General features: G+C 45.1%; 1 protein-coding gene across 1 annotated transcript; it reads left to right on the forward strand.

Annotated features, from left to right (window-relative positions):
- The first annotated feature begins 4365 nt into the window (after positions 1-4365).
- MFSD13A (major facilitator superfamily domain containing 13A) lies at positions 4366-18054 on the forward strand. The gene is made up of 9 exons (XM_044662543.1): positions 4366-4385; positions 9214-9465; positions 10093-10175; positions 10875-11324; positions 14139-14259; positions 15593-15689; positions 16309-16480; positions 16701-16894; positions 17114-18054. Exons 2-9 carry the CDS (start codon positions 9301-9303, stop codon positions 17368-17370), a joined length of 1539 nt encoding a protein of 512 aa, XP_044518478.1. The 5' UTR covers positions 4366-4385; positions 9214-9300; the 3' UTR covers positions 17371-18054.
- The last annotated feature ends 198 nt before the right edge of the window (positions 18055-18252 follow it).

Consider the following 18252-nt stretch of genomic DNA (forward strand, 5'->3'; position numbering starts at 1 on the left):
CTTCAATTTCTCACCTTTTTTGAGAAACCTTTCCTGGTTCCCCTTAAAGTTAGTGCCTTCCCTCTGTTACTGATCTCTTAGTCCTGTATATGTCTGGTTAATATATAATTGTGTATTTGTTGTCTTCCCATTTAGACTATGAGCTCCTCATGAGGGGGAACTGTCTTTGACCTTTCATTGTATCCCCAGGCACTTAGCACAGTGTCCAGTATGGAGAATCAATCACTTTTAAAAATTCTTTAAACATTTCATTTTTGTTTTTAGTTTCTCATTTTCTCCCTCCCTACCTAATCCTTTGAGAAGGCAAGAAATATGGTACCATTATACATATACGGTCATGCAAAATAAATTTCTGAATTAGCCATGTTTAAAAAAAAGAAAAGCTGTGTGACCCTGGGCAAGTCACTTGACCCCCATTACCCACCCTTACCACTCTTCCACCAAGGAGTCAATACACAGAAGTTAACGGTTTAAAAAAAAGAAAAAGAAAGAAAGAAAAAATTAAGAAAGGGAGGAAATTCTTTCATCTGTACTCTGAGAACATTAGTTGTCTATCTGGAGGTAGATAGCATTTTAGTCCTTGGGAGCTGTCTGGTTCATTGTGTTGATCAGAGTTACTAAGTCTTTCACAGTTGATTATCTTTACAACATTGCTGTTACTTTGGAGATTGTTCTCCTGGTTTCTGCTTATTTCACTGTGCATTAGTTCATATAGATCTTTCTGGAATTTTCTGAAATCATTCCCTTCATTGTTTCTTACAGCACAATAGTTTTCTATCACATTCATATACTACACTTGTTCAGTCATTTCCCAATTGATGGGCATCCCTTTAGTTTCCAATTCTTTGCCAACAGGAAAAGAGCTGCTATAAATCTTTTTGAATAGATGATCCTTATTAGTAGGCACTTAATAAAAGTTTGTTTACTGCTTGACTGACTTAGGTACTGTGGCAGGTCAAGTTCTAGTCATAGAAAATATGTCATACAAACAGAATAAGCCCTAATTTGATTTGAATTGAAATGGAAGTGAAGAGTATGAGTATCAGTGTGGATGGCACTGACAGGGAAGAATTTGGGAAAAGTTGTCACCTTCTTCCCATACAGGAAAAAGGAGGTGGGATTTCAGTTATTGCTTGATGCCAGGAAGAGAGAGATAGATGTCTTAATGGACTGGGGAACATTATAGATGGAGTGAAAGCATAAGGGTGGGAGGTAGAGGTGAGCTGAGTAGAGCAGAAAGCATGAAAACTAGGTTCAAGATGAAGAGCAGAGGACAAGGCCATATCTGGGCATACAGAGATCCTCGGTAAAGATTTCATAACTGATTGGCTTTGGATTACTCACCTCTGAAATGAAAGGTTGGACTAAACGGTTTCTAAGATCTCTTTCAATTCTAGCATTGTATGATTCTATAATTAGAAGATAATCTACTATGGAAGACTTTTATAAAAGAACTATAGCTGGGGCAGGATGATTATGCCTTTGCATCAGGGTAGAATTCAGAGAATATTGATAGTAATTTATACTCCTTTGGTATAGTAGCGACAACTTAACATCTAGTTAACAAGAATAATTCCTTAAAAAAAGAAGTTACTAGTTGATGGGCTAAGGGGGAGGTTGCTTTCCCTTACTCCCATATCAGAGCAGAAATGTTCTTTCCTCATTCCCAATTACGCAAGGGAATGTATTTTGCCATTTGCCCTGGGTTCAGGGTATGGCATTTGCCCCAGAAGAAAAAATTCCTAATTAAAGCTCTGTTTCAAGGGAATATGGTATGGTGTACAGAACACTGAATTAGAGGGGGCACCTAGGTGGCCCAGTGGATTGAGAGTCAGGTCTAGAGAGGAGGTCTTGGGTTCAAATCTAGCCCCAGATACTTCCTAGCTGTGTTACCCTGGGGTAGTCACTTAACTCCTATTGTCTATCCTTTATGCTCTTCTGCACTGAGACCAGTACACAATATTGATTCTAAGATGGAAGGTAAGGGTTTAAAAAAAAAAGAATATTGAATTGGAAACCAAAAGTCCAGTATTCTAGCCTTGGCTCTCACTAATCCACTTGTATAAACAGGATTATCTGATGTAAATTTCATGTCATCAGCTTGAATTCATTTTGAAAGGGAATGGTAATCCTTGGGTTTTTTAAAATTTTATTGATATCTTTCTTTTATATCACCTTCAATTCTGATTATATCCCTTTCCTTTCCCTTCCCAGCATACTATCCCTCATAACAAATAATTTTTTTAGTTTTATATTTTTATTTTTTACTAATTACATGTAATAACAAATTTTCACACAAGTTTTCTCAAGTTATATGAATGAATTTATCTCTCTCCCTCCTTTCTCTTTCCTCTCATTGTGCTGGCAGGTGGTTCGTTCTGGAGTATACATGTATTATCATGCAAAACACATTTCTATATTGTTCATTTTTTGTGACTCATAAAACCCAAACTCCAAAACACAAATACAAATAAACAATTAAAAAATTGTATGCTTTCATCTGCATTCTAAGCCAACAGTAAATTTTTTTTAAAGAGGGGGAAAAAAAAGGAAGCAATTCAGCAAATCTAATGCCCACATACCAAGTAAGCTTGGATAGTATATGCAATGTCCACACATGTAGTTCCCAATCTCTGCAGGGAAGGAAAGTAGGTGCATTTTTCTATTTCTTCTCCAAAGTCAATCATGGTCAATATAATTACTCAGTATTCAGATTTTTTAAAAAATTTACACTGTTTATACCATTTCTCTTGTTCTGCTATTTCACTCTGCAAAATATCATTTAAATCTTTCCATGCTGCTTTTTTTTTTTTTTTTAATCCTTACCTTCTGTCTTAGAATTAATACTATGTATTGGCCCCAAGCCAGAAGAGTGGTAAGGGCTAGGCAATAGGGTTAAGTGACTTGCCCAGGGTCACATAGCTAGGAAGTATTTGGGGTCACATTTGAACCTAGGACTTCCCATCTCTAGGCCTAGCTCTCAATCCACTGAGCCACCTACCTGCCCCTTCCATGCTTCTTTTTAAAAATAAATTATCTATAGCTTTTGTTTCATGTTGTCTTAATCTTCTCTGAAATCCCTTTTACTCACCTCTTCTAGAGATTTATCCCCTAAAACAACTAATAATAATAATTATTTTTTAAACCTTTACCTTCTGTCTTGGAGTATATACTGTGTATTGACTCCAAGGCAGAAGAGTGGTAAGGGTAGGCAATGGGGGTCAAGTGACTTGCCCAGGGTCACACAGCTGAGAAGTGGCTGAGGCCAGGTTTGAACCTAGGACCTCCCATCTCTAAGCTTGGCTCTCAATCCACTGAGCTACCCAGCTGCCCCCTAAAACAAATAATTTTTTTAAAGAGAAGGAGGAAGAGTAAAAAAAAAAAAAGCAATAAAACCAACTAATAGTCTAAAAGAATCTGAAAATATATTCAATTTTCCACGCCCATGGACCCTGCTGTCCTGTCAAAGAATTGTGTGCACAGGCAAGTATCTTCTCCCATCTCTTCTTTGAGACCAAACATATTCTTGTACTTTTTGTAACATTCATTTTCAACTGTGTTGTGCTTGTTCTTTTCATTTCTACAGATGTAGTCATAGTGTTACATTATTTTCTCTGCTCTGCTTACTAAACTTGGCATCAGTTGATCTTTTCCCATGGTTCTCTGCATACATCCTACTGCCATTTCTTAGGTCAGAATACTATTTCACTTCGTTCATGCGTTCACTTAGCCATTGATGGGCATCTACTTTGTTGACAGATGTTTTGCTCCCACAAAAGACTCTCCTAGATGTAAGATACCTTGATGTATGCAGGTCCTTTCTTTCTGTCTTGGACCTCCTTGGGATCTATTGCCTAGCCGTGAAATCTTTGGGTCAAAAGATACAGACATTCGAGTCCCTTTTTTGGGGAAGGCATTATTCCAGGTTACTTTCCTGAATGATGGGAACCATTGACAGCTCCATCTAAGGTGAATTATTGTGGCAGCCTCGCCTAAGACCCTCAACAGTGGCTGGGTGGGGGTCTTCGCCCTAAGAGTCTGGGGCAGGCTCTGCTGGCATTTCCTACCTTGGCTGCTGCCCAAGCTCTGGTTACCGCAGAGCGGGCCCAGAAGAGCAGCCCCTCGAAATGCCCCTTTACACGTATAACTTTTCTACGTGCCAGGCAACCGAGGGCAGGTGCCCACACTAAACATGGCAACAGAGGCGACAAATGTCCTGCCTCAACCAGAGTTCAAGGGGGGGGAGGGACTGAAGTGGTACTGAGCCAATGGCTGAGCAAAAAGTAGGCGGGATTTGCGGGGGGGAGGGGCGGCTTTGCGCAGGCGCTCTATCCTCTCAGCCCCTGGCCGCCTCCGTGCCTTCTAATGGGATCCGCAGGGCCGAGGTAAGCAGGGAAGAGAACCCTCGGGGTCGTGGCTAGGGTGGTCTAGGGGTTGACTCTGCCCCAAACCTCAGGCGCCGGCTGCTCGTGGAGGGAGTTCTCCGGGGAGTTCCTCACGGGAACGCAAGGAGCGAGCTCCCAAGAGTGGAAGCATAGGGGAGGGGGGTCCTCTGGTGATGGAGGTTCTGGCATGGGACGGAGGCAGGATGTGGCTTCTGGGCTATGGGATGCACGCGGGTTAGTGGAGGCCCAGTGGAGCTACCTTTAACCTCTCCGATCCTCTGTTTATTCATTCGTAAAGCGAATATGATAAATACTCCTCGCATTGCTCATCCCTCAGGGTTTTTCTTACCCACCACTGCCTCTTTTGAAATTAGGAATAATTTTAGAGAGGAATTAGAAGAGAACACCTAAGGGAAGAGAGCACAAGGAGAACTTTTAAGAAAATTCTTAACTTTCTGTCTTAGAATCAATACTAAGTATTATTTCCAAAATAGAAGAGCTGTAAGAGATAGGCAATGGGGGTTAAGTGACTTGTCCTGGGTCATGCAGCTAGGAAGTGTCTGTGGCCAGTTTTGAATCTAGGTCCTCCCAACCCCAGGTCTGGTGCTCTATTCACTGTGCTACCTAACTTCCCCAAAGAGAGCTTTTTTCCAAGGGCTTATGTAGATGTGAATTGTTATTTCCCACTTCAAGTGCTGCTTTAGAGAGAGAGGGGGCAAGGAGGGAGGCTCCTTCTGCCTGAGCACTCTCTTGGTCACACTGTCCCTGTCTCTGTCTCTCTCTCTCACACCCCCCCACCCCCAGTCATGACCATGACAGCTTCTCATTTCTTTCATTTTTAGGGATGGGTATCATTAAGTGTCCCCTCTTTGCTCAGCTGGGCAGTGGGAGAAGGCAGACTGGATGGAGACAGGTGGCAGTTCTTGACCTTGTCTTGTGGGGCTGGCTAGGGAGACCTGTAGCCAAGCACTGAACCCCAGACTGGTGTGAGGTCCTTACCCTGTTTTTTGAGGTCTTTACTTCTTTGAAATGCTTGATTAAGTTCACAAGTGTTTATTAAGTATTATGCCATAAGCACTGGCATCCTGGAATCAAAACACTGGTTTTACCTTTGTGTCCCACTATGTCTTTCTTAATCTTCCTTGATCTTCAGTTTCCTAAAATGTGGAGCTAAGATTAGATGCCCTGGAAGATCTTTTTCAGGTCTGCTTCTATTATCCTCTGACATTTGACTGATTAAAAAATTAGAAGGTGTGCGTGCGTGCGTGCATGCGTGTGTGTGTGTGTGTGTGTGTGTACATCTGGTTGACTCAGTGGATAGAGAGCCAGACCTGGAGATGAGAGGTTCTGGGTTCAAGTTGGGCTTCAGACACATCCTAGCTGTGTGACCTTGGATAAGTCACTTAACTCCCATTGCCTAGCCTACACATATTGATTCTAAGACACAAGGTAAGAGTTCAAATAAGAGAGAGAGAAGGAAGGGGCAGTTAGGTGGCCTAGTGGATAGAAAGCCAGGCCTGGACACAGGAGATCCTGGGTTCAAATGTGGCCTCAGACTTTTCCTAACTGTCTAACCCTGGGCAAGTCACTTAACCCCAGTTGCCTAGCTCTTAGGGCTCATCTGTCTTGGAACCTATCAATTCTAAGGTAGAAGATAAGGTTTTTTTTTTTTTTTTTTTTTAACCCTTAACTTCTGTGTATTGGCTCCTTGGTGGAAGAGTGGTAAGGGTGGGCAATGGGGGTCAAGTGACTTGCCCAGGGTCACACAGCTGGGAAGTGTCTGAGGCTGGATTTGAACCTAGGACCTCCCGACTCTAGGCCAAGATAAGGGTTTTTTAAAAAAAGGAGAGGATGAGATCAGATCCCTTCTCAGCTGTGGCCAGGGAGGCAGAGCTCTTAACCATATAAGAGGTCTAGGCAACATAATAAGCCTAGCTGGGGATGTTGAGAAACTGGCTCTGCCCTCAAGATCTTATATTCTACAGGGGAGAAACTACATACATAAGAGAGTGAAGGGAATAAGCATTTATAGAGTTCTATTCTTTGCCACAACAACCCTCTGAAGTATTTTCCTTAGTTGGGAAAACTGAGGCAAACGGGGTACGTGGCTTCAGCCCTTGGCCACATAGCTAGTGTCAGAGGTTGAATCAGAACTCAGGATCTTGCTGACTCCAGGCCAGAGCACTCTATCCATTGCACTACCTACCTGCCTCATAATACCCAAATAAATACAAAATATTCACATTCACATTTACATTTACAAAAATGTAAAGTAATTTCAGAGGGTGAGGCATTAGATGGGGGCCCTTGGTGTAGACTTCTTGTAGGAGGTGGCACTTGAGCTGAGGCCTGGAAGGAAGCCAGGGATTTTAGGAGACAGTGGTGAGATGGGAGTATTCTAGGCATGGAGACTGTCCAGAAAAAGTCATAGAGCCGGGAGATGGAATGTTTTGTCCTCAGCTTAGGAAAGAAGGGAGATGACTAGAGTTTTAACCCAGCACTAAGCTGTTTGGTTCTTTTGTTCCTCCCCTCACCCCCCCAAAGCCTTACTTCCAAAGATTTTGTCTTAAAATCAATACTGAGTATCAGTTCCAAAGTTGAAGAGTGATATGGGCAAGACAATTGGAATTAAGTGACATGATCCAGCTAGGAAGTGTCTCAGGTCAGATTTGAATCCAGGACCCCCTATCTCCAGGCCTTGCTGTCTGTCCACTGAGCCACCTAGCTTCCCGCAAGTTATTTCTTTAAACAGAACAAACCTGGATGTCTTCCTCCTCCCCTGCTGCCCATAGGGGTGCCCCAGGAAATGATGCCGTCTCAAAGTATTTCCTGCTTGTTATCCTTCTTGAATTGGAGGTGGAGCCTGGGTGTCTGCCAAGCCATTTAAAAGATCCTTGGCTACCCAAGCTAATAGGAAAGCTAAAGAAAATCACACTACTCTATTCTACCCACCTCAGGTTAGGAGCTACCTGAAAGGTGAGAGATTAGGGTAGGGGTAGAGTGGGGTTTGGTTTCCTTTAGCCAAAACAAATAACCCGAACCTTAGTGCCTTCTTTACTTGAGTCTTAATCCCAAAGGAGGCGGAGGTATGTGTTGAAAAGAACCCTGAATTTGGAGTCAAAGGACCTGAATTCAAATTCTGACATTGCTCCTAACTTCCCACTGTGTCTTTCTTGAATCCCCCAGATCTTTGATTTCCTTAGTTATAAAATGTGGGGATTAGCTGAGATGACCTGTAAGGCCCCTTTTAGCTCTGCTTCTATTCTCCTCTGACTTGGTTAAAAAATTGACTGGTTAAAAAATTAGAAGAGAAATGAGATCAGCTCCTTTCACAACTCCAGCTGGTGATGGGGGTAGAGGGGAAGAGTTCTTTTTTATTTTATTTTTTAATTTTTTGATTCTTGTTGTCTCCCTCTCTTCTTCCCACCCCGCTTCCAGAGTTAACAAGCAACTCCACTGGGTTATACATATATTATCACTCGAACCCTATTCCCATATTATTCATTTTTGTAATAGAGTAATCTTTTAAAACCACAACCCCAAATCATATATGGAGAGGAAGAGGTTAAGGCAGCAGGAACACATAGAAACAAACCGAAGCTCAGAGGATCAGGAAAGGCTTTTCTGGAGTGATATCTGAGCTGTGTTTTAGAGGAAGTGAGCTGAAGGTAGGAGGGAGGGCACAGATGATGGGTGCCATGTGTGAGGCACATGGAAGTCCAGTTTGGCGAGATCATTAAGTCTGGGAAGAGAAGCAATATATCATGAGACTGGAAGGTTAGGGCCAAGTTGTGAAGTTCTTTAAAAGGCAAATAGAGTTTATAGTTCATCTGAGAGGCAATGAGAAGGAATTTTTTTTTTTGGTGGGGCACTAGAATTTGACTAAGAGAGTGATAGTGGTCAGATTTGCATTTAAGGGAGATCACTCTGGCAGCCTCTAGGAGTATGGATCCAAGTGAGAAGACTTCTTCTTGGCAGTTACTGATGTGTTTTGCCATTTCCTTCTCTAGTTCATTTTACAGATGAGGAGGAAACTGAGGCCAACAGAGTTAGGTGACTTGCCCAGGGTCACCCAACTAGTAAGTATCAGATCTGAATTTAGGAAGATGAGTTTTCCTGACTCTAGGCTAGGCATCCTATCCACTGGGACACCAATTGGCCGTAGGAGGGCTTTGGAGTCTTGGCAAGAGAGGCTGGGCTAAGATGGCAATCACATAAAAGGATGAGATAGATGTGAGAGCCGTAGAGGTAGAAATGATTTGTGTGGTATGGGGAAATGAGGGGTTGAGGATAATTTCAAAGTCTGAACCTGGGAGACTTGAAGTACTTGTTGACTTAAAAAAGAGTTCCTGCTTGTTGTCAAGGAACTTATAATCTAATAGAAATGGATGATGACTTAGGCCAGTGATGGGCAACCTTTTGAGCTTGGTGTGTCAAAATTCACCCCAAAATCAAGCATAACTCAGGTGGTGTGTTACTTTAAGAGAAAAAACCATAATTTAAATAACAAAAATGTATAATTGTAATATATAGCTGTATTTAATAAACCAAAATAGGTAAATTAATATAGGTAGAATTGTCATCTATAGTGCACAGAGTGTCTACACTACACTACAGCAAATGTTTCATTCTTGGCATGCGGCCCCACACTTCTCTGTATGCGGCCACATGAGGCCACGTGTCATTGAAAATAGCTACGTGTGTCAGTGCTGACACGCATGTCATAGGTTTGCCATCACTTGCTTAGGCCATACTGGCCCTGATTGGATACTAGTCTCTGGTGCAAAGCTGGCTTACAGTGGTTTTTGTTAATTCTGTTCTTCCTCAGGAGGCAAGGATGGTCTGGCCCTGGACAGGACATAAGGAGGCAGGTGCACTGGCATTCCTGACCTGCTGAGGCCTGGGGCCGTGGGCCATGGCAGGTCAGCCCCTGGCCTGGCTCTTCAGCCTGCCCACCGCTGTGGTCTATGGTTCCTTGTCCCTCTTTGTCACCATCCTACACAATGTGTTCCTGCTGTACTATGTGGACACCTTTGTCTCTGTGTACAAGATTGACAAGCTGGCCTTCTGGGTTGGAGAGGTAGGTGCCCCACGGGTTTCCTGGGCCTATGGTGTGGGCCTGGAATTCAGGTCCTCTGGCTTCAGAACTGGTGCTCTTTCCCCCGGGTCTTGTGGCCTCCTAACACTAATCTCTCAGACTCTGTAGCCATTCCCTACCCAGGAGGATTATACCAGACCACCCCTTAGAGAATCCTAGAAGCTTGGAGATGGGAAGAGATTTTAACTTTGAGGAATGGGGAAGACACCCCCAGAGAGATGCCAGGGACCCCTCGGGGTACGGGACCCCTGGGGGGTACTTACCCCTTTGGCTTCTCTCTTCTTTAACCCAGGCCCTGCTGGTGTGAACAGCCTTAGGTTATCTACCTTTCCAGCCTTTAAATCTTGTTGCTGGCCATGAAGACTCATTGCCTTTGGTATAATAGTTGTTGTTTTTTTAAACCCTTACCTTCTATCTTAGCATCAATTCTAAGACAAAAGAGTGGCAAGGGCTAGCAATGGCAGTTAAGTGACTTGCCCAGGATCATACAGCTAGGAAGTATCTGAGGTCAGATTTGAGCCTGGCTCTCCCTTATGCCAGGCCTGGCTCTCTATCCACTGAGCCATCTAGCTGCCCCTGGTATAATTATTCTTATGCACCTGTTTGCAGACAGTGTTTCTTCTCTGGAACAGCCTCAATGATCCACTCTTTGGCTGGCTCAGTGACCGTGTCTTCCTCAGCTCCCCACCCAGGTATGTGGTTAGAGATCGATGGCTGTATTAGGCATCATGGCAGAGTTTGAAATGGTCTTATTGATCATCTAAGCTGGATCTCTCATTTTGCAGATTGGAAAAACTGAGGCCCAGTGATAGGAAATACAGGGACTTGCCCAAGGTCACACAATGAGGTAGTTTTTGCTAGAACATTGTGTTGCCTCTGTTTTCATTACCTTGTGGGGCCATTCTCTTGCCTAGGACCCATGTCCCAAGGTCCCTTTCATGGTGCTTGGAGCCAGAGGAAGCAGAGAAACCATTTCTGGGTAGGCCCCTAATCCTCTGAGTTCTGTCTCTTCTTCCTGCCACTAGTTTGAATCTGAGGAAGGAAAGAGGAAGGCAAAAATGGGCCCCTTCTAACTGGTCACTTTTTTGGAGTCCTCAAACCATATGATGCCTCCCTGTGTCCTTCCCTCATCACTTTTTTCAAGAACAGAGGTATAGAACAAGGGATGGGTCTCTTGATTCTCCAGGAGGGAAAGTCTGGAAGGATTTGACATTCCTGAATAGGGGCCCCTGGCCAAAGCTTGTCACCCCCTGACCACTGATTTAGGGGATGGTTTATCAGTGTCCCTTCTGTAAATTGTTCTAGGTTTACACGAGGGCAGAGCAGAGATCTGGGTGTGCTTGTGGGAAGAGAGCGAGGTATCCTGACTCCTTCCTTCTTTCCTTTCACAGGGCAGGAGCTTCAATCCCATCCCAGGATGTGGTTCTGACGAGGCTGCGGGCTCTCAGCCGGCATGGCCCACTGCTGGCCCTCGCCTTTCTGGCATTCTGGGTGCGATGGGCACCCACGGGGATGCAGTTTTTGCTTTGCCTGTGTCTGTATGATGGCTTCCTGACCTTGGTGGACCTCAATCACCACGCTTTGTTGGCTGACCTGGCCCTGTCTGCCCATGGCCGAACACACCTCAATTTCTACTGCTCTCTCTTCAGTGCAGCTGGCTCTCTCTCCGTCTTTGCCTCCTACGCTGTCTGGAACAAGGAAGATTTCTCTTCCTTCCGTGCCTTCTGTGTGATTCTGGCTGTCTGCTCTGGGCTTGGCTTTACTGGGGCTACATGGCTACTGAAGCAGCGCTTTGAGACAGAAGGGAGGACCCTGGGGGCCTTGCATTCAGCCTCCGAAGGGTAAGTGGGTCATTGTATCCCTGGCCTCCAAGTGATTCACCCCACATGTATTACTTGCCTGCTCTGTTCTGGAGATCCAGAAACAAAAGTGACCGACTGGAGAGGGAACTTGTGAGCACAGGGACATGTCATACAATGTAAAATGAGATAGAGGAGATTGCCAACAGCCAAGGGAGCCACAGAAGGTTTCACAGAAGAAAAGGCACCTGAGCTGGGCTTGAAGGAAGCGGAGACTGCTGAGAGGTAGACCTGAGGAGGAAGTACATTTCAGAAATGGGCTTGTCTCGTCCTGTCTTCTTTTCTACAGTTGTGCTTTTTTTATTATTTTATTTTTATTTATTATTTATTATATTTTCTTTTTGTTTTTTCTTTTTTAAATAACCCTTAGCCACCTTCCCTTTTTTTTCTTAAAAAAAAAACAAAACAAAACAAAAAACAACTGTGTATTGATTCTAAGGCAGAAGAATAGTAAAAGCTAGGCAATAGACATTAAGTGACTTGTCCAGGGCCACACAGTTAGGAAGTATCTGAGGACAGATTTGAACCCCAGATCTTCTATCTCTAGGGCTGGCTCTCTATCCACTGAGTCACCCAGCTGCCCCCTATTTATTTTTCTTGAAGTATTTTATGGTTAAATCACACTCATTTCAAAACATATCCCTCCCCCATCCCTCACCTTCATTGAGCTATCCCCTGTAATCAAGAATAAGAAAGAAAAAGACAGAGAGTGGGGGAGTATTTCCATAAAATCAACCAGCCTATCAGCTGTCTGGCCAACTCTGGATTCCCCTCCTCAGTGATGAAGGGAAAGAGATGTATTTGCCCAGCCCTTGTCTGGACCAGACCTGGTCAGTTTTAATACATAGCATTCATTTTTGTTTTAACTTTCTTTCAAATGGTGTGTGTTTTCCTATGACTCTTCACTTCCCTACTTAATATGGTTTCTCCTTCTTCCCAGAACTCTTCATGTGTGTCATTTCTTATGGCACAGTAGTATTCCATTACATTATTATATTGCAGTTTGTTTAGCCTTTTCTCCCTCCCTCTCTCCCTTCTTCTCTCCTTCCCTCACTTCTTTCCTTCTTCTTGTCCTCTTCCTTTCTAAAAAACCCTCTACCTTCTGTCTTAGAATCAATCCTGAGTATCAGTTCCAAGGCAGAAGAGTAGTAAAGGCTAGACAATTGGGGTTAAGTGACTTGCCCAGGGTCACACAGCTAGTGTAATATGGAAAAGGTGTTTTGGGGTAAATATATTAAAAGGTTAGGTCGCCAGGGAATTGAATAATTATCAATCCCCAAAATGATTTTAGTAATTTATTTACAGAATATAGGAGAGTGGAAGTAGAGAGATGAGAAGAAGGTAGAGTAAGAGATTTATATTCAAGTCTGAGCTTTACTCCGGCAGGGCTCCAGAAGCCCAGCCAGAGCCTAAAAGTCAATTAACAAGGGTTTTAGCCACAAGGGCTTCTCCCAATCAAGGGAGCCTCCTGTAGTCTAATACCTCCTGGGAGGTTAAAGGAGTCAGCCTTCTTCACTCACCACGTGTAGTTCTAAGAGAGAGATTTAAGAGCAGTCTCACCAAGGTCTCAGGGTCCCAGTTTCAGAGCTCCTCCATGTCCAAGCAAGAACCAGAAGCCCAAGCCCAGCTGACTGAGGTCTCTTATTAAAGGGGCCTCTTTTGTGTCACTTCCTGCAGCCTCCTCTTAGTTTATGTGTCCAATCACAACAGATGCTTTTCTTAGGACTGCCCATGAGGCAGTCAGTAAATTCTGATTTGTTACTCTAGCACATGTGTGTTACAGACCACCCAGAAATGGAGATATTTTCACCTTTGGTGATTAAATCTAAAGATGAACAGTGTAGATTTAATCTAATTATCACACTAGTAAGTATCTGAAGCCAAATTTGAACCCAGAACCTTTTATCTCCAGGTCTGACACTATCTACTGAGCCACCTAGTTTCCCATAGCCATCCCTTTCTGCATGGCTTTTGTTCATTTGTTTCAGTTGTGCCCAACTCTTTGTGACCATATTTGAGTTTTTCTTAGAAAAGGTTTACCATTTTCTTCTCCAGCTCATTTTACACATGAAGAAACTGAAGCAAACAGTTAAGTGACTTGCCCAGGGTCATACAGCTAGTATCTGAGGCCAGATTTGAACTCAGAAGGATGAGTGTGCCTAACTCCAGGCCTTGTGCTCTAGCTATAATGGTCCCACTTGATGCTACTCACTGCATGTCCAATTCTTGGCTCTCACAGAAAGTCTTGCTATTGTTGCAAAAATTCTACAAATATTTTTGGATATGTGGGGCCATTCTTTCTGTCTCTGATCTCCTTTTGGGGGTGGGGATGGGGGTGGAGGTGTATGTTCCTAGCAGTGGATCTTTGGCTCTGAGGATATGAGGCTTTGTAGTCACTTTTTTAGCATAATTCCCAAATACTTTCCATGTCAGAATAGTTCCAACAGTGCTTTTCTGCAGTCCTTTGAACACTAATAATTTCTGTCTTTTGTCATCTTTGCCAATTTGCTGGATGTAGGGTGAAACTTCATTTGTTTTGATTTGCATTTCCCTTGTTTCGTGATTTGGAGCAATCTTTTCATATGGTTAAGAACGGTTTGTTCATATCCATTGGCAATTCATCACAGTGGCCTGATTTCTGGTTCTCTGTCTGTCTGGGCTGGTGACAGATTGCTCAGAGGGGAAGAGGGAGAAGAGGACAGATCAGGGAAGGGAGGGAAAGAGAGCCGGAGAGCTGTGGGGTCAGAAGGCAGGGGAGGAGAGCCACATTGCCCTCTTTTGGCTCTGTCTCTACAGCCTGGATATGGAGGAACCGTCAGCAAGTGAAGAGGAGAAGAGGGTCACCCTGGGCGAGTACCTCCAGCAGCTGGCACGCCACAGAAACTTCCTCTGGTTTGTAGGCATGAATTTGGTGCAGGTATGGGAATCATCTTGTCCTTCTCACAATGTCCCTATCCCAGGGCGAGTACTGTGTCCTGTGGCCATGGCTGGGTCCAGAGCCCAAGAAAGGAGTGCACATGTGGTTCCCTGGTGGGCAGAGCCCTCAGGACTTAGACCAATGCAGGTAGAGGAGGAAGCCTGGGAGCACTGGATTTGCAGGTAGAGGCCCTGGAATGACATCCCGGTACCTTTACTTATCCATATTTCCTGTATTGCCCCATAACCCTCTGTGGAGTATTTTTCACGTGGAGTATGAGGGAACTGAGCAACATCATCTCTAAAATCTCTTCTAGCTTTCAGTCTTGTAACATGGCTTGCATGGTGTAGAGAGGAAAAGCACTGGCCTGATAGCCAGCACACCTGGTTGCTTTCCAGCCACAACTGTATTCTTTGGTCAGGTCACTGTGCCTTGAGGCCTCAGTTTCCTCTATTTAAAAAGGAGCTCCAACTAGGTTGGAGTAGACACACTACTTTGTGGTCAGACAAAATTTTGATAGCTCAGCAATCTGGGCCAAAGATTCCCTTTCTGAAAAATTGGGTGCCAGATCAGGCTACCAGGGGCAAAGTGAAGCCCAGCTGGCCCAGATGTGTACCACTGTGTCTGTGAGCCATCATGTCCCTGCTGTTGTTATCATGTCCCTGCTGTTGTTAGGGTCAAGTTTATCTCATGCATCCCCAGTCCTACCAGTATCTTAACTCACAAGGTGAAAACAGAAGTTACATTTTAAAATATTACTGATATTTTAAATTGTTCCACTAAGACTTAAGTCCTTTAATAATGTATTGGTTCTAGGGCAGAAGAGAAGTAAGGGCTAGGATGGGGGTTGAGTGACTTGCCCAGGATCACACAACCAGAAAGTATATGAGGTTAGACTTGAACCCAGAGCCTTCCATCTCGAGGCTTGGCTCTATCCACTGAGCTACCCCCAAAACTAGTCGTTTTCAGTAAAAACCATTTGACTCTTTTTCTTTCCTGTGAATGTTAAGCACAATTAGTAGAAGGTATGACAGTTTCTGTTCTCAGTCTAGTATTTCCCATCTGTTGTGGGAAAGATGTTTCACACAAAATTTAAACCTTTTCTTTAGGAATAATAGTATACGGTAGTTGACCTAGATTTTTTTGCCTTTTAATTGGCCCATTTTCCAAAAAGGTGGTTCATCCTTTCAAATTCTGTACCCATTTCCCATGATGACTGCCTTTAAGCACCAGCTCAGGGCTCCTTGTAGTAGGCCTGGCTCTCTCTGGGTGGCTTTCTTTTCCCAGCTCTCTCCCACCTACTTTTCTCCTCATGGTGCCTGTTGGGTTCTAGGTCTTTCATTGCCACTTCAACAGCAACTTCTTCCCTCTCTTCCTGGAGCACCTGCTGTCGGACCAGATCTCTCTCTCTATGGGCTCCTTCCTGCTGGGTGAGTCTGGGATTTTGGACATATAGGGGTGGGTCTTGGCTGTTAACACAAGTTAAATCTCCCAGATGAGACATCCTATACTTCAGGTTCAACCCCTGCAAACCCAGGGAAGTGATGTCCATGTGGTGACAAGCTGTGGTCACCCAAGTGAGACTGACCGTTCTGTGGTGAGAGCCTCATCTCTTGGAGGGTTTAGTAGCCGAGCCTGCCCCTAGATCCGAGCCTCCTAACTCTTGGCTTTGTTTCTCAGGTGGGGATGAGATCTAGATGAAAGGCAAGAAAGGTAGCTGACATGTTAGGGACTTAGCTCTGGAGGTTTGCTCAAGTGAGATGGAGTAAGGCCTGTGGGGAGTTATCCCGAGGCCCTGCCTCTCATCTTTTTGACTTGGGGCAGATGGGAATTTGGGGGATCCAGACTTCTGAGGTTTTGCCATGGAGGACCACTCCTGGGTCTATGATAGTCAAGGATGGTCATCAGGGTCCAAGGAAGAGCATGGAAAGTGCCAGGGCTTTTGTCCCAGACCAACCTGGGCCAATTTATTCAGAGGCCCAGTTGGGGGCTTCCTGGGCAACCAGGCAGGATCCTGCCTCATTCTAACTTGCAGAGACCTTTCACTAGGGGTGTCCTACATTGCTCCTCATCTCAACAACCTCTACTTCCTGGCACTGTGCCAAAGATGGGGTGTTTATGCCGTGGTACGAGGGCTGTTTCTTCTCAAGTTGGGCCTCAGTCTGCTCATGTTGATGGCTGGACCAGACCACCTCCACCTCCTCTGCATCTTCATTGCCAGGTATACAGGGACCCCTCTAGTCTCAGCTTTCCTGGCCCACCCCTGACCAGGCTGACTGTTCCTGTAAATGGGCCCCCTGACTCTTCATTCCCATGCTAATATTAGCCCCAATACACTCTCCACACTTGCTTTATTCATTCTCCTTCCTCCAACTCCCAGCTCAGGACCACCTGTTTATACTTTTCCTCCTAATAACCCTGTGGTTTCTACCCATGTGCAGCAACCGTGTGTTCACTGAGGGCACCTGTAAGCTGCTGACCCTGGTGGTCACAGACCTGGTGGATGAGGACTTGGTGCTGAACCGACGGAAGCAGGCAGCTTCAGCACTGCTCTTTGGAATGGTGGCCTTGGTGACCAAACCTGGCCAGACTTTTGCCCCATTGCTGGGCACCTGGCTACTTTGCTTCTATACTGGTGAGCAGAACCACCCACCAGTGGAAGATAGGTGTGGGTGGAGCTCCTTCAGGTTTCCAGTGGACTCTAGTCCCAACCAGCCATCCTTAAGCCATTGGACTCTAGGTGGAGGATGAACCTAGACAGGGAGGGAATATTGACTTTATGGCATCTGCCCTGTCCTTCCTTAAGTGCCAAGTAAACAAAGTTTGGTTTGACAATGCCTTTCTTTTGTTTCAGGTCATGACCTTTTCCAGCAGCCTTTGCTGAACCCAGTGGGCAGTGCAAGGCCTTGGCTGGATCCTCCTGCCCCACCTCGGGCATCAACATTACGTCAGGGATGCTTCTATTTGCTGGTGCTGGTGCCTATCATGTGTGCACTGCTGCAGCTGATCACTTGGTCCCAGTTCACTTTGCACGGGAGGCGCCTCCACATGGTCAAGGCCCAACGCCAGAGTCTGTCTAAGCCCTGGGCTCTGGACATTAAGACTGTCTGAGGGGCCTCAAGGGAAGGCAGACCATTGTGCTGGTTGCCAACTATTCTCTTACCCTAGCCAGGAGCTCTCCTCTGGTTTTGTTTCTCAGGTACAGCAGGATGTAACATGGCCAGGGAGGAAGAACTCTAGGGTTTTCCCCATGGACCCAGATGCTGAGGTCACAATTCTCCAACCTTCTTACCTTCTGGCTTTTAACTCAGGGAGAAAGCTATGAAGTGATTCCTTGGGATCTGGTCCTCAGCTGCTTAAGCAGTTGCAAATGATCAGGAATTGGGTAGGGCCAAGATGGGGACAGGTAGACTGCCCTCCTTCCCAGTCTAGGGCTGTATGTACCCTTTGTCTGGTACCCAAAACACAGATATTGAATGGAGCTCTCCATCCCCCTTGCACAGAGGGCAACAGGGAGGGCTGAGGGCAGGCCCCTACAAAGGCCTGGCTTGGTTCTGCCTGCCTGGGCAGAGGCTGCGAGGTAGAATTGTTCTTCATAAGGACAGTCACGTTGAGGATGGGCAGTGGGCCTACATGACTCTCAGAGCTTGGCCTGTCACTGAAAGTAAAGGTGGTAGCACTTTGTGGGTGCCTGCCTTCCCCAAACCTGTCATTTTAGATCCTTTCTATTTTGTGCTTCACTTACCCCAGGAATGGGCTCATTTTGCAGGGACTCATTAAAGCCAGTAAATCATTTTTGCTCTTCAGGCCTCTTCTGTCAGGGGCTGGGGTACATCACAATTGGTCCTGACCTCTGCATGGGGGCAACTGGTCCAAGTGGTTCAAAGCTGAAGGAATCCAGGGGAGACACAAGATACTCCATACCGACCAGAGAAGAGAAAGGACTCTAAGGAGCCAAGTGTGTGAGAAGCCCAAGCTAAACGCAGAGTGGAG

This window comes from Gracilinanus agilis, chromosome 2 (genome assembly GCF_016433145.1).
Source record: "Gracilinanus agilis isolate LMUSP501 chromosome 2, AgileGrace, whole genome shotgun sequence".
Classification (NCBI taxonomy): Eukaryota; Metazoa; Chordata; class Mammalia; order Didelphimorphia; family Didelphidae; genus Gracilinanus; species Gracilinanus agilis.